The sequence below is a fragment of the Trachemys scripta genome, chromosome 20 (genome assembly GCF_013100865.1).
Source record: "Trachemys scripta elegans isolate TJP31775 chromosome 20, CAS_Tse_1.0, whole genome shotgun sequence".
Classification (NCBI taxonomy): domain Eukaryota; kingdom Metazoa; phylum Chordata; order Testudines; family Emydidae; genus Trachemys; species Trachemys scripta.
The window spans coordinates 18,958,678-18,974,446 of NC_048317.1; the positions used below are offsets into that span (position 1 = coordinate 18,958,678).

Sequence of the window (15,769 nt, forward strand, 5' to 3'; positions counted from 1 at the left end):
TTTTCACTTGGAGGGTGGTGAAGCACTGGAATGGGTTACCTAGGGAGGTGGTGGAATCTCCTTCCTTGGAGGTTTTTAAGGTCAGGCTTGACAAAGCCCTGGCTGGGATGATTTAGTTGGGGATTGGTCCTGCTTTGAGCAGGGGGTTGGACTAGATGACCTCCTGAGGTCCCTTCCAACCCTGATATTCTATGAGTCATGCTAGCCAAAAAGATGATGACCCTGCACTGAAGAGTGTACATTCTCATTTCGTTTGTAATTGGAGAACTCAAGAAACTCAACATCTGAAAGTGTGCTTAAAAGTTACCGAAAACCCAAAGTTAGGTGTGCATGTGACTGATACTCAGGAGACCAAGGCCACCACGCAGAAGACTGTATAACAGATTTCTTGCCTCAGGTTTTATTACTTAAAAATTTCTTTCTCATGTTTCCTGTGTCTAGCTCTTCACATTAAGCAACCTGACTCATCTGAGCCTGCAGCTCTCTTTTTGCAGTTGAAAGGGACCAGAATTGCTAATACTTTGTCTTAGACTGAAGAATGGCAGTAATTCTGTTAGAGAACTGAGGCTCAGATACGCAAAAGGAACTTAGATGCCTAGACTGGAATGACAATGGGACCCACAAAGCCAGCTTAGGTGCCCAGGCTCCCTATACAATGAACAGAGAGAGACAGACATCTAGGAAAGGGATCCACAAAAGACTGTATGCTAGATGGGGAGCTGCCTAAGATAGCCAAAGGAGAGGCTGAGGAGAGGAATGTGTCCTAAGCCCCACCCCCTCAGGCGGTTAGGCATCTAAATCCAGGTTGAAGGAGGCACCTCTCAATGGTAGCAATTCACAGCTGGGAACCCCTCTCCTGAGGTCAGCCATTCTTGCAAAAAATGCGGGAGAAGGAGGAGACGCTGCTGCATTCTCTGACAACTTTTAGCCCAGAGGCTAGAGAATATATCTGGGATGTGGGAGACCAGAATTCAATTTTTCACCACATTCCCTCTCTGACCATTGAGCTATGGGATATTCTGTTGTGGGGCTCCCTCAGTCTCTCCTGTTGAAGCTGTTCCATTTTGTATAAATACTTAAACAGTTATGGGGATGGGGGGCGGGTGCGCGAAGGGGGAGAGAATGAATAATGCTGTAGCCTGGTGGTTAGGGCACCCACTTGGCTTCCAATCCCCTGATTCAAAGACTATTTATCCCAAGTGAGTGATGACATTGCAGTGGCTTAAGGACTATTTTGGAGTGGTTCTGCGATGAGCATTACTTGTAACTCTGCTTTTACTACTGAGGAAAAACAACTGCACCAATTTAATTCTCAAATGAAAGAGGAAGAGAGGAACACGGTGAAAACTTTATTTTTTTCAAAAACAAACAATCAAAAAAAATCCACATAAGAGACGAATTCTACACTGTTACCAACAACAACCAGCTATTAGAGTCTGAAACCTTTTGTGCAATTACTGAACTGTGAACACGCCAGTAGGTTCTTTATGTGCCAAAAGAAATCCAACTAAACACCAGGAGCTTGGATTCCCAATGTATTTGCACTACCATAGGAATTCCTGACCAGTTTGGCAGTAAGAGACTGTATATACACTTGGAAAAACAGACAGACAGGGATCTGTATACCAGGTGCATGGGCAATAGTCAGATCATATTTCATCATATTTCATAAAGGCCATTCCAATGGGGTGACTATTAAGTGACTTCTGGCACAGTGCTTTCAGTGGCTACTGCTACAGACTACGAAGACATCTTGCTCCCAAAAACAAGTCCACAGCAAATGCATTATGAATCCATCACTCCTCTGTCGGGCAGCTTGTATCTCCCTTACATGCTAGGGGCCTGTGGTGTGGGCACACCAGGTGTAGCTTGGCGTGGCAGAGTGTACATGGCCCCAAGAAACTGGTCTGCAATACGCCCTGCTTCTCTCAGCCCACTCAGTAGAGCACCATGGACCGTTGCTGGGTAATTACGAATTGTGTGTTCTCCTGCGAAGAAGAGGCGAGGAATTGGCTGGGAAGAAGAACAAACAGCACATTGTTAAGTGTCATATAGCTGACTTAGCTCAGGTTCTCGCTCTCAAACGCTAGATTTCTCAGGCGAACTACTTAAAAATAAACATTTCTCCTAGTCACAGAGTTACTTCTGCTGCACGAAGCTGGTTTAGGTATGAACTAGGTAATCTCAGGGAATGTTATAATCTTTCCTTCAACAAATGCCCCTTGACCAGAGGAGAATCCTCATCTGCCTCCCAACTATCACAAATTTTCAGCTTTAAAAAGACTTGTGTTGCAAGGGAACACTTTACTGCTAGCTGTCGAGGGAGCTGGGCATTAGAGCAAAAAGAAAGATTATTATAGAGTTCGGTTTTGAAGCCAGAAATTGGACTGAGAGAGAACACAGAATGTTGTGCATTCAACATTACATGTTTGATCATTTCCACACCACCACACCTGATTAAAGGCCTGTCTACACGAACACGTACTGCACATTGAGCTGGGGTGTAAATCTACAGCCTTTCAGCATGCCACACACTAAGCATCTCCATTGACCCTGCTGCTGCTGCGCACTAAAAGTTCACTAGTGAACACTGACATACTGTGGTCTGAATAAAGGCAGAGAGGAAAAACCTGAGACAATTAACGGTTTGTACATTACAGTCTGTGGTGCAGACTATCCAGCAACATATCCGGGGCTAAACTAATGGATTTAACCACCATAACAGTATTTAGAGAGACTAAATAAGACCCTGGTGCTGGAGCCTCACCATGAGGTGTTCAGAAGCCCCCTGCTTTTAGGGATTCCACCATTTGCTCAATAAGTTAGCAGGAGACAGGACTTTCACTGTGGCTACTAAGGTATGGACACTTCCCTAATCCCTTCTACATTATCCCATCACTCCTCACCTTGAAAATGTTTTAAAATGATTCTTCGGAGGCATTTCTTGTAACTTATTACAACCTATTCCTTCCCCCACTACACGATGTGGATACATGTTACAGGGTGGCCCCTTGCTGCATCATGGCGAAGGTGGAGCTGAATTGATATTTTTGTTGTGAATCTTTGTAATGTGCCTCAAGCAACTTGGGGGCTGGGAAAACACTTTGTGAATTACACTTATTTCTGTACATGCTTCCTGACAGGCAGAGGATGTACTAGACCGATTTATGCTAATTTCCAGAACCTCTGTTATAGCATCATCTACCTCTCGGCTTTTTTCATGGAATAAGATGAGCCAAATTCTTACTTTTACTTCTTGAATGGGAGGATTGGACTAAGAGCTAAGCACATTCACTGCCATCAGGCAGCTGAAACATTTTACTGCAAGAACTAACAGCACAAGAGGAAGGTTCATTAGTAGAGCTGGTCAAAAAAATTTTGATGGAAGAGTTTTCAGGTGGAGAAAACAGCTTCGAACTCAAAACTTTTCTATCCTGTTTCCCCGAAAATAAGACAGTGTCTTATATTAATTTTTGCTCCCAAAGATGCGCTAGGTCTTATTTTCAGGGGATGTCTTATTTTTCAGAAATGAAAAATGCCTTATTATCGGTGGATGCCTTATTATCGGGGAGGTCTTATTATCGGGGGGATGCCTTATATTACAACGAGAGGCAAAACTGTAAGTAGGCCTTATTTTCGGAGGATGTCTTATTTTCGGGGAAACAGGGTATTTCGATGAAAGTTTCAATGGAAAAGTGTGAAAAATAATTTCATCTTTCTCGTTTCAATAAGGTAAAATGTTCTTTCTACCTTTTTATTTTGTGACAAGATGGCCGATGTAGTATGGTGGATCCTGCTTTTCTTGGTGGTGGTGGGGCTAAGATGCCACCCCTTACCCCTGCTCTTGGGGCACCGAGGGCCCCACTAGTGAAGGTGGTAAAGGAGGGAAGCAGGGTAGGGGTCTGGGTTTGCTCCTCACTCTGAGTCCCAGCCCCTCTCAACCTCTGCGGGTCCTTACTCTCTTCCCCCTTGGGTGAGGTACCTTCAGTCCTTAGATGCTGGGGGAGGGAGTTTCCCTCCCCTGCTGGGGCAGGGTCTCCCTTACTCTGGTTTTCTGATCTTCCAAGTCTCACAGCACACCTCCAAGCTCCAGTCCTCTCTCCTTCCTCCTCCTCCTGACTGCCTGAAGCAGGGGGTTTTATTAGGTTGCTAACAGAGCCTTAATTGACTACAGGTGCTCCAATTAACCTGTAGCAACCGTCCCTAGTCTTCAGGGAACCACACCTTAATTAGCCTAGGTCTTATATACTTCCCCTCTACCACTCTCCCACTGGTCCGTGACCCTCCTGTATCACATATCCCCCCCGCCCTGCTCAACACCATGGGGTTGGGCTACTTGGGACGAGAGACAGTGTTGTCGTGATAGGCTGTCCTCGTTGCTGTGTTGACTTCTGGCTCTATGCTGGATCCGGAAGTGAAAAGGTTGTAGGGACAGGAACCATCTAGTCACTCATGCATTCCTCTCCTTATTTGTGTGCATCCACTGGAGTAGGGCGTGGTCTGTCACAAGGGTGATCCGCCGTCAAAGTAGGTAGTACCGTAAAACCTCCATGGCCCATTTAATCGCTAGGCATTCCTTTTCTACTACGGCGTACCGTTGCTCCCTGGGCAGGAGCTTTCGGCTGAGGTAAAGGATTGGGTGCTCCTCATTCCCCACCATCTGTGAAAGGACGGCCCCAAGTCCTACCTCTGAGGCATCTGTTTGTAGGATGAATTCCTTTGTGAAATCTGGGGCTATGAGCATTGCATGGCTGCAAATGTCCGTCCTTAGGTCTGTGAAAGCTTCTTCTGCTTCCTCGGTCCACTTAACTATCTCTGGGCCCCAAGCTCTTATCAGGTTCGCCAGAGGCGCTGCCCTTGTGGCGAAGCGAGGGATGAACCGTCGTTAGTACCCTACCATCCCTAAGAATGCTCTGACTTGTTTCTTGTGAATTGGGTGGGGCCATTTCTGTATTGCCTCCACTTTGTTCCACTGGGGCTTCACCAGGCCCCTTCCGACTACATACCCGAGGTATCTGGCCTCAGCTAGCCCTATTGCACATTTGAATGGGTTAGCGGTGAGGCCAGCCTGTCTAAGAGTACCTAGTACCGCTTCCACTTCCTCCAGGTGCGTCTCTCAGTCAGGATTATGGATTACCACATCAACTAAATTGGCAGAAGCATACTTGGCATGGGGTCGAAGTAATCTGTCCATCAATCGCTGGAAAGTTGCGGGGGCCCCATGGAGCCCAAAAGGGAGGACGGTATATTGGAAGAGGCCGTCAGGTGTAGAGATAGCGGTTTTTTCCTTGGCATCCTCAGCCAGGGGAATCTGCCAGTAGCCTTTTGTCAAGTCCAAGGTGGTCAAGTATCAGGCCTTGCCTAACTGATCCACCAGCTCATCAACATGTGGTATTGGGTAGGCATCGAATTGGGATATCTCATTTAACTTCTGAAAGTCATTACAAAACCTCAGGGTGCCACCAGGCTTGGGGACCAAAACAATAGGGCTGGACCACTGGCTGTGGGATTCCTCAATAACCCCAAGTTCTAGCATCTTCCTTACTTCTGCCCTAATTTCTTCTCTTTTTGCCTCCGGGATGCGATATGGTTTTATTGTCACCCTTGCTCCGGGACAGGTGACGATATGGTGTTGGATCAACGTTGTACGGCCTGGTTGTGTGGAGAACACATCTTGGTTCCGCTGGATCATTTTGACGACCTCCGTTTGTTGTTCTGGGACTAATTTGGGGGATATCCTTACCTGCCCTTGTGGGCCATCTGCCTGGGGTGGAGCTGGCAGGACGGCCAGGCACGTTTCCCGATCGCGCCAGTGTTTCAGTAAGCTGACATGATAGATCTGCTCTGGCCTTCATCGGTCTGGCTGCTTTACCTTATAATTCACCTCCCCAACGGCTTCCACGATCTCACAGGGTCCACACCAACTGGCCAGGAGCTTACTTTCTGCTGTTGGTACCAGCACTAACACCCGTTCTCCTGGTTGAAATTTCCGTGTTTTTGCCTGACGATTGTAGTAGGTTCGTTGGGTCTCTTGTGCTTTCTCCAAATGCTCTCGTACTATGGGGATCACTTGGGCTATTCGTTCTCTCATCTGGGCTACATGTGCAATGATATTCTTCCCTGGGTTGGATTGTTCCTCCCATTCCTCCTTCGCAATGTCTAATATGTCACGTGGGTGGCGTCCATACAGTAGCTCGAAGGGGGAGAAACCAGTAGATGCTTGGGGAACTTCTCGTATTGCAAACATCAGGTATGGTAGGATGGTATCCCAGTCTTTTCCGTCTTGGGCCACCACCTTTCAGATCATACTCTTGAGAGTGCGGTTAAATCGCTCAACCAGACCATCTGTTTGGGGATGATAGACCGAGGTCCGCAAGGCTTGGATGCGGAGCAGGATACGTAAGTCTTTCATTACGCTCGACATGAAGGGAGTCCCTTGATCTGTCAGGATCTCCTTAGGGATGCCTACCCTAGCAAAAACCTGCACCAGTTCTTTTGCAATTGCCTTGGATATGGGGTTTCTTAAAGGAATGGCTTCAGGGTACCGTGTAGCATAGTTCAGGATGACAAGTATGCTTCAGTGGCCCCGGCTGTTCTTTCTAGCGGGCCTATTAGATCCATTGCTATCTTTTCAAAAGGAACTTCAATTATGGGCAAGGGTATCAACAGGGCCCTTAACTGAGGTCCGGGACTATGCAGCTGGCACTCTGGGCAGGAGGTGCAATAGCGTTGGACTTCTGCCCGAACCCCTGGCCAGTAGAACCTTCTTAGGACTCTATCCAGGGTCTTGTCTGCTCCTAAATGTCCCCCAAACAGATGACTGTGAGCTAACTCTAATACAGCCCTTGTGTGCTTCTGTGGCACCAAGAGCTGTTCTACTACTTCTCCCCATATTGGCACTACCCGGTACAACAGATCCTGCTTGATTATATAGTATGGCCCCGTGCCTTTGGTTTTCCCTTCTACTGGCACGCCATTTACCTCTACTACCTCCTCCCTCATATTCGCATACAGTGGATTATCGGCTTGGTCCTGCCCAAAACATTCGCGTGCGGGACCAATCTGGCCTGATTCTATTGACTTGGGCTCCCCTCCTTCTTTTGGGGTGCTTCCGCTCGTGCTGGGGGCCGTCTCTGGGTCTCCACGGAGCCCCCTCCCAACCAGGGCAGTTCTCTGGTTTGCCGCCAAGATCCTGGTTCCTAATCTTTTGTCTGCCCTCCTTTCCCGTCTGGATTTCCGGAACTTCCCAGGGGGTGAAAATAACTCTAGGGGAAAACCCAGCAAAAATTGTGGTAGGGTCATCCATGGGTACCTCACATTCTGCTCGGGGTTTACTTTCCTCCCCTAACTCAATGGGGGGGGGGAGGAGGGGGAAGAGTAGGCTCTCAAACCCAGGAAAGTCCCTGCCGATTAAGACTGGGTAGGGGAGCTTGGGGACACCCCCGCAGTCATCTTGGTAGTATTTCCCTGGATCTCAATCCGAGTTGGAATTGTGGGGTAGAAATTTACTGTGCCATGGACATAGGTCACTCCAGTCCACTCAGTTGGTCTTGCCCCACTAACTTCCCTGAGACCAATGTGACAGCACTCCCAGAGTCCACCAAAGCTATGGTCTGGATGCCATTCATCTTTACTGGCCTGGTGTACTCATATTGGGCCATCGCAACCCCCACCAGGCTGATTAGGCCACATTGGTCCCCGGGATCCCCCAGATTACATTGCATGGGCTCCTCCCTATTAGGGCACTGGGCTGCTATATGCCCCAACTCCCGACACTCATAACAGCGATATCTCATTCCGGAGGTTGCCCTCTGTCTTGGGCCCTCTGACTCGCTTCCCCAACCCTCTCCCCCCGGACTCCTAGGTCCCTTTGGGGCCTCAGGCCGCTCCTTGGTGCCTGTTCTCCCAGCTATGGCTTTCCTGGAGTTCTCAATCATCCTTGGGGTAGAGACTGGCTTCCTGAAACGCCGTGTTTCACATCATGGGGTTTCGAACAGTTCACGGGCTGCCAGTTGTCTCTCTACAAGGTGACTAGTTCGTCATAGGTGGAGGGATCATTCTGGCCTACCCAGGCTTGGAGGCCCGCAGGTAGTCCCCTTGTATAGTGGTCCAGCACCAGGAGCTCCATTTTCTCTGAATTGAGAGCCTATGGGCGTAATCACTTCTGGGCTAGGTGGATTAGGTCAAATAGTTGTGAATGCGGTGTCTTGTCTTCACAGTACTGCCATTCATAGAACCTCCAGGCTCGCAAGGCTCGTCGTTACCCCTGCCCTGGCTAGGATCTCTGCCTTCAGTCGGGGGTAAGCTGCTGCCTCCTCTGTCGTCATTTCATAGTAGGCCTTCTGGGGCTCCCCGCACAAAAATGGGGCAAGGATACCTGACCACTGGTCTCGGGGCCAGGCCTCCCTCAGGGCTGTCCTCTCGAAGGCCAGGAGATACGCCTCCACATCATCCTCCCTGGTCATTTTCTGCAGACAGTAGCTGGCCTGTGGGGAATGTGTCCCATCATACCCGCAGCTCAGCTCCATAAGGGCCTTCACTTGGTTCTCTAGTTCCTGCAGCATGGCCCGATCTTGGGTGGCCTGGGTCATCAGCAGGTGATTGGTCTCTTGCTGCAGGGCCTCCTGTTGGGCACTTGCCTGGACCTGGGTAGCCTTCTGCTGGGCGGCAGTGGCTTGCACCAGTGCTTTGACCAGATCCTCCATCTTGAGGAAGGGTGGTTGTGACCCACTCTGGATTATGTTCACGGTGCAGAAATCCCACTTCTAACACCATGTGTGACAAGATGGCCGATGTAGTATGGTGGGTCCTGCGCTTTTCTTGGGCGGGGGTGGGGGCTAAGATGCCACCCCTTACCCCTGCTCTTGGGGCACCGAGGGCCCCACTAGTGGCCCTGGAAGGTGGTAAAGGAGGGAAGCAGGGTAGGGGTCTGGGTTTGCTCCTCACTCTGAGTCCCAGCCCCTCTCAACCTCTGTGGGTCCTTACTCTCTTCCTCCTTGGGTGAGGTACCTTCAGCCCTTAGATGCTGGGGGAGGAAGTCTCCCTCCCCTGCTGGGGCAGGGTTTCCCTTACTCTGGTTTTCTGATCTTCCAAGTCTCACAGTACACCTCCAAGCTCCAGTTCTCTCTCCTGACTGCCTGAAGCAGGGCGTTTTATTAGGTTGCTAACAGGGCCTTAATTGACTACAGGTGCTGTAGAAACCCTCCCCAGTCTTCAGGGAACCACACCTTAATTAGCCTAGAGCTTATATACTTCCCCTCTACCACTCTCCCACTGCTCCCTGGCCCTCCTGTATCACAATGTAATATTGTACATTAGAATATGTTTATTATTATATATTTTATTATAATGCTTTGACATAATCAAAATGAAATATCTCCATGTTTCCAAATAGACTTTTTTTGAATTTCTGTTCAGGAGTTTCAAAATTTTGACTTCTTTTTCCAATTTAGAACAAAAATAAATTCCGAAATGTTGGATTTTCCAGAGAAAATTCTGTTTTCTGACCAGTTCTAATCATAAGAGTATCTGAGGAATGGATGAATTACCAAATGCTCCTGTTTCACAAATGGCTTTTGAAATCCTATTAAGTTCTCATGCCAGTCATTTATAATTGCATTTGTAGATTCTCTCACCTGGGGAGCACCTGGAATGGCTGGTCCTGGAGTAATTGGCTGAGCCATCAAGTCATAATCATTTCCAGACGATCCAGCCGCTACATAAGAATAGGACCCCCGGGCCCAAGGGTCAGCACGCCAACGAGATACCACTGTCTCCTTGGGCTAAGACAAGAAGAGAAGAGTGTTGTGTTGTATATGTCACTAGTTCTACATGAGTAAGTTACAGCAAGTAAAATAAGCATGAGACCCCTAATGCTATCACAGTATGTGTCTATTTGTTTTCCTGTGTGTTAAGAAATATTTGCACCACAGTTTGTCATGGATCAGGAAGCTCACTTCTACAGATATTCTATCAAACACATTTAACAGGACAATAGTACAGAATCTCCACAGAAGATAGAAGATTGGAATCAGATGTTTTGAACACAATCACAAAGCAGTGACTTAGCACCTGTTGAGAACTGCAATTCCCATGCTGTTTGTGCATGGGAATAGAATTTATGCACTTAAAAATATGCAAAATGGTAGCACTTCCTACAATTGTGAACAAAGAGCCCCTTCTGAGACTCAAAGGATCTTTAGGAATATCCTGCCTGACCAAACTGCTTTTGCCAGTTCTAGACCTGGGATGCCACATTATGGCCCATTTTTAAATTAGAGGGACATTACAGAAAAGACTGTTACTGGTGTTCTTTGAGATGTGTTGCTCATGTGTTGCTTAGGTGCGTGTGCTCGCCACATGCACTGGTGCTGGAAGTTTTTCCCTCAGCAGTATCTGTAGGGGAGCAGCTCTGGTGCCCTCTGAAGTGGCACCCGCATGGCGCGATATAAGGGGCGCCACTGGCTTCCCCCACCCTCAATTCCTTTTTGCCAGACACACTGAAAGTGGGGAAGGAGGGTGGGTCGTGGAATGGACATGAGCAACACATCTCGAAGGACACCAGTTACAGAAAAGGTAACTAACTGTCTTTTCTTCTTTGAGTGCTTGCTCATGTCCATTCCACGTTAGGTGACTCCCAGCAGTTCCCATGGAGGTGGGTAGGAGTGCACAGCTGCGCAGATTGTAATACAACTCTGCTGAACCCAGTCCTGCTGACTGATGGTATAATGAGACGTGAATGTGTGGACCGAGGACCACATCGTGGCTTTACAGATGTCCTGGATCGGGATGTGCACCAGGAAGGCCGCCGAAGATGCCTGTGCTCTAGTCGAATGGACCCTGACAATCAGCAGCGGTGGGACCTTTGCTAGCTCGTAACAGGTCTTTAGGCAAGCGGTGATCCAGTTGGAAATCCTCTGCGAAGAAACTGGAAGGCCCTTCATCCTATCCCCTATAGCGATGAAGAGATCGGTCCATTTACGGAAAGGCTTGGCACGCTCCAGGTAAAAGGACAAGGCCCTCCGGACGTCCAGCGGATGCAGATGCCTCTCCTCAGCAGTCTTGTGCGGCTTGGGACAGAACACAGGCAGAAACATGTCCTGGCTCACATGGAAGGAAGATACCACCTTCGGTAGGAAGGCTGGGTGAGGCCGCAGCTGGACTGTGTCTTTATAAAACACTGTATAAGGTTTCAGAGTACCAGCCGTGTTAGTCTGTATCCGCAAAAAGAACAGGAGTACTTGCGGCACCTTAGAGACTAACAAATTTATTAGAGCATAAGCTTTCGTGGACTACAGCCCACTTCTTCGGATATAAATGCCACAAGTACTCCTGTTCTTTTTACTGTATAAGGTGGTTCCAAAGTCAAGGCCTTAATCTCTGAGACTCATCTCGCTGATGTCACCACCACCAGGAAAGCGACCTTCCAGGATAAGTAGGAAAGGGAGCAGGAGCCCAGCGGCTCAAAAGGCAGGCCGGTGAGCCTTGAGAGGACCAGGTTAAAGGTCCCACTGCAGGAGAGGGGCCCATACCTGTGGGTAAATCCTCTCGAGGTCCCTCAGGAACCTGACAGTCATGTCATGAGAAAAGACTATCTGAACTTGGATCAGCTGGTGGAACACAGAGATGGCTGCAAGGTGCACTCTAATGGAAAATGCACCAGACCCTGGGTCCTGAGATGCGGTAAGTAGTCCAAGATGGACTGCACTGAGGAATGCGAGGAAGAAATGCCATGCTCCAACACCCAGCGGGAAAACCTCGTCCACTTGGCCAAGTAAGTTAATCTTATGGATGGCTTCCTACTTCGGAGGAGGACCTACTGGATCTCCTCCGAGCAGGTATGTTCCTCTGGGTTCAACCACGGAGCGTCCACACCAAGAGGTGTAGAGACTCGAGGTTGGGGTGTAGGAGCCGACCGTGATCCTGTAACAGCAGATCCCGATGGTAGGGAAGGGGCCAGAGAAGGGACCACTGCCATGTTCATGAGCGTGCCAAACCAGTGCTGGCGAGGCCATGCAGGGATGATCATGATAACCTGTGCCTTGTCTCTCTTCATCCTTTACTAAGACCCAGCTGACCAAAGGAATCGGAGGGAACGTGTACATCAGACCCTCGGCTCACGACAGGAGGAAGGCATCAGAGAGGGAGCCCTTGCTCAGGCCCTGCCGGGAACAATACCGATGTCCCTTTCTGTTTCACCTGCTAGGAAACAGATCTACTTGGAGAGTTCCCCACCTCTGGAAGATTGTGCAGGCCACGGGTGGAGCGATCACTCATGGTGAGAGAAGTCCCTGCTGAGGTGATTTGCTAGGGCATTCCTGATGCTTAGGAGGTGACCAGCTTCCAGATGGATGCCGTGGCCAATGCAGAAGTCCCAGAGATGGAGAGCCTCTTGGCAGAGAGCTGACAGGCACGCTCCTCCTTGCCTGTTGATGTAGATCATGAAGGCCATATTGTCCATAAGGACTCTCACCACTTTTCCCGACAGGTGCAACAGGAAGCCCCAACAGGCTAGCCGGAACGCTCTGAGCTTCTTGACATTTATGTGTAACATTGTCTCCTCTGGAGTCCACGTCCTCTGGGTCTGGAGATGTCCGGACCTCATTTGGGGGGCACACCTCGAAGCGTCCAACATTAGCTCAACAGATGAAGTGGGACTTCAAACAGGACTACTTCCAGGACCTTCTTGTGATCAGTCCACTACTGCAGCAAGGTGAGAACCGCTGGAGGAATGGTTACAATCTTTTCCAGGTGGTCCCTGGATTGGGAATAGGTTGACGCCAGCCATTGCTGCAAGGGCCGCATGCAGAGCCTGGCATGGCAGACCACGTATGTGCAAGCTGCCATGCGGCCTAGCAGGTGCAGACACACCCTGGCCGTTGTCAGGGGAAATGTGGACACTTTCATGATAAGGTCCATCAGGGCCTGAAACCTGTCTAACGGCAGGAGCGCTCTCGCCAGGGTCAAGTCAATCATGGCCCCGATGAATTCTATCCTTTGAGCAGGAACTAACGTGGACTTTTTGTGGTTGACCAGTAGTCCCAAGGAGCAGCACGTGGCTTGTAAGCATAGTGATGTCGCGTTAGACCTGAGCCTTGTAGCTGCCTTAGGCCAGCCAGTCGAGGTACAGGTAAACTTGGATATCCCGATGCCTGAGGTAGGCTGCAACTACCGCCATGCACCTGGTAAACACCCTTGATGCTGTAGTCAGGCCAAATGGAAGGACCACAAACTGGTAGTGGGCCGAACCAACCGTAAAACGGAGAAAGCGTGCGTGTCCTGGGAAGATCGCTACGTGAAACCATGTGTCTTTCAGGTCGAGGGCGGCATACCAGTCTCCTGGATCCAGCGAGGGCATAATGGAGGCCAGGGAGACCATGCGAAACTTTAGCTTCCTTAGGTATCTGTTCAGGTCTCACAGGTCCAGGAAAGGACACAGACCACCCTTGGCCTTTGGGATCAGAAGAGCCCCTGAACCTCCTGCTTGAGAAGACTCTTGTGAAAAAGATGGGGAGGGTGTGCGTGGGCATGTGTGGAAATAAACTGGGAGGGTGTAGCCGTGCGCCACCCTACTGAGGGCCCAGAGATCCAAAGTTATTGCTGACCATGCCGGGAGGAAAAAGGAAAGGTGGTTGCAAAAAAACTGGAACCAGGAAATAGACCGGTAGGTCGTCCTCGGGCATCCCTCAAAGCGACTTTTTAGCTCCTTGCTTGGAGCAGGTCGACCCCAACTGGGAAGAGGGTGGGAGCGGGTGGCTCGTGTACAGTCTGTAGCCCTGGTGTGGCGGGTCCTGCCGGGGCTGGCTCCCTTCCCTCTGGGGAAGTTGCGGTTTTACATGCCGGACCCGGAACGTAGAGCCCCAGGGTTTTTAGGATGGTTTGGGAGTCCTTCAGCCCATGTAATTAGTTGTCCATCCAGGGCCTGGCCATCAAAGAGGAGGTCCTGAATCGACTGTTGAGTCTTGGAGGACAACCCGGAGAAGAGCAGCCAGGACGCTTACCGCATGGAGATGACAGACACCATGGTGTGGGCAGCAGAGTCTGCCATGTCAGATGCCGCTTGAAGGGCTGCCCTGGCAGCGGCTGTGCCTTTGTCGAGGATCGCCCGGTATTCTTTACCGGAACCTTCTGGGAGGGCATTCTCAAACTTGGCTAAGGTCTGCCACATGTTAAAGTTGTAGCAGCCAAGGAGGATCTGGTGGTTGGCCACCCTCAACTGTAAACTCGATGAGGAATAAAGTCTAGTCTCCTGGAGTCTTTATTTTTGGGGGTAGCTCTAGGTTGCCCCTGGCTTTCCCTGTGGTTAACTGCCTCAACCACCGGGGAATTTGGGGCAGGATGGGAGTAAAGGTATCATGCCCCTCAGTCGGGACAAAGTATTTACGCTCTGCCCGTTTGGAAATGGGGGGGGGGGGGCAGAGAGGAGGGGGTTTGCCACAAGATGCTGGATATCTTCAATACCCCTTCATGAAGGGGAAGGGCGACCCTAGCAGAGGCTGTGGAGGAGAGGATGTAGAACAGGGAGTCCATTTGCTCTTCCAACTCCTCTGCTTGCAGGCCAAGGTTGGACACAACCCTCTTCAACAGCTCCTGGTGCACTTTAGCATCATCCTGCGGAACCGGGTGAGGGTGCTCTGTGATGGCCTCATTTGGAGATGAGGAGGAGGCGGCCAGTACCGTGGGTTCCACGACACCATTTGGTGGTCCAGCAAGCTGTTCCTCTTGGTCTACATGGACTTGCAGGGTTTTATCCCCTGGGGCCTCAAGCACCGTAGGCAGTTGGGTTGTTGAGGCCACAGGCCTGTCCAAGGCTCCCGACACAGAGTGGGCAGGCTGGGAGGGCTGGGTGAACCCCCACAGGTTCCAGGGGTACCATGGGCCCGGCCACCAGGCAGGTTTCAGTACCGATGATGCAGGTGGCACCGAGGGTCTGGGAGGCTGCCCTGCTGATATGGAGCTTTGCTCCGTACTGGAGCCATATCGGGAGTGATTGCTAGCTGGTGACCTGGATCCACTGGAGCAGCGACCTCATGTCTAGTGATAATCGCGATTATGTCTAGAGGAGGACTGGTCCGAGCGGGATGTGCACTTCCATGGGGACCTCAGTGACCGGTGGCGTTCGGCAAATCTGCGACAGGAGACTGCCAATCCATGTCTCGCACTTTGAGACTGGTACTGAACGAGGAACGGGACCTGCAGATCACCTGATCACTCCCGGGATCTGTAATGGTGTTCTGATGATGTTCAGGGATGGTCCTGACGTTCCTGCCAGGAAGCACCAGGTAACTGGCGAGGTCTGCCTCGAATCCCGCTGCTGGTGCCCAAGGTCTGATGATTGTAGAGGGCTCCGATGTGTCTGCCTCCTTAACTTGGAGGCATGATGGCTTTGAGTGGGTGACTGGTGGTGGGATGTCCCCTGCGATCGGGAGCGGTACCGTTGGGGCAAGGGCAGATGGAAAGGTCCCAAGGCGGCCTTACCCCAAGATCTGGCCACTGCCAGGGCTGGTGTGGGCAGCACTAGGAGTATCAGGATCTCCTGCACAGCCTTGAGCGCTTCAGGCGTTGACGGCACCTGAAGCTGATGAAGGCCCGCCTCTGTGTCCGGGCTTCCAGGCTCGACATGAGCTGAGGCCCGACTTCCCAACAGGGGAGATGAGCCGCCCAGTGTTGGGTCTTAGCTCGCCCTCAGCCCTGTCCTTCCCCTTTCAGGGAGTAGGAGACCATCCCCTACTGCCCTTCTTCGACTTCCTGGCCAGGGCCGTTGATCAGT

General features: G+C 50.5%; 1 protein-coding gene across 1 annotated transcript in view; it reads right to left on the bottom strand.

Annotated features, from left to right (window-relative positions):
- Positions 1-1,328: 1,328 nt before the first annotated feature.
- The window catches only part of KDM1A (lysine demethylase 1A), a 113,588-nt gene continuing 99,147 nt past the window's right edge, over positions 1,329-15,769 (bottom strand). The window contains exons 16-17 of the mRNA XM_034754260.1: positions 9,636-9,782; positions 1,329-2,013 (exon numbers count right to left, since the gene is read on the bottom strand). Coding sequence (XP_034610151.1) covers positions 1,828-2,013; positions 9,636-9,782 — 333 coding nt within the window. The 3' untranslated portion in view covers positions 1,329-1,827. The remainder of the gene's footprint in view (positions 2,014-9,635; positions 9,783-15,769) is intronic.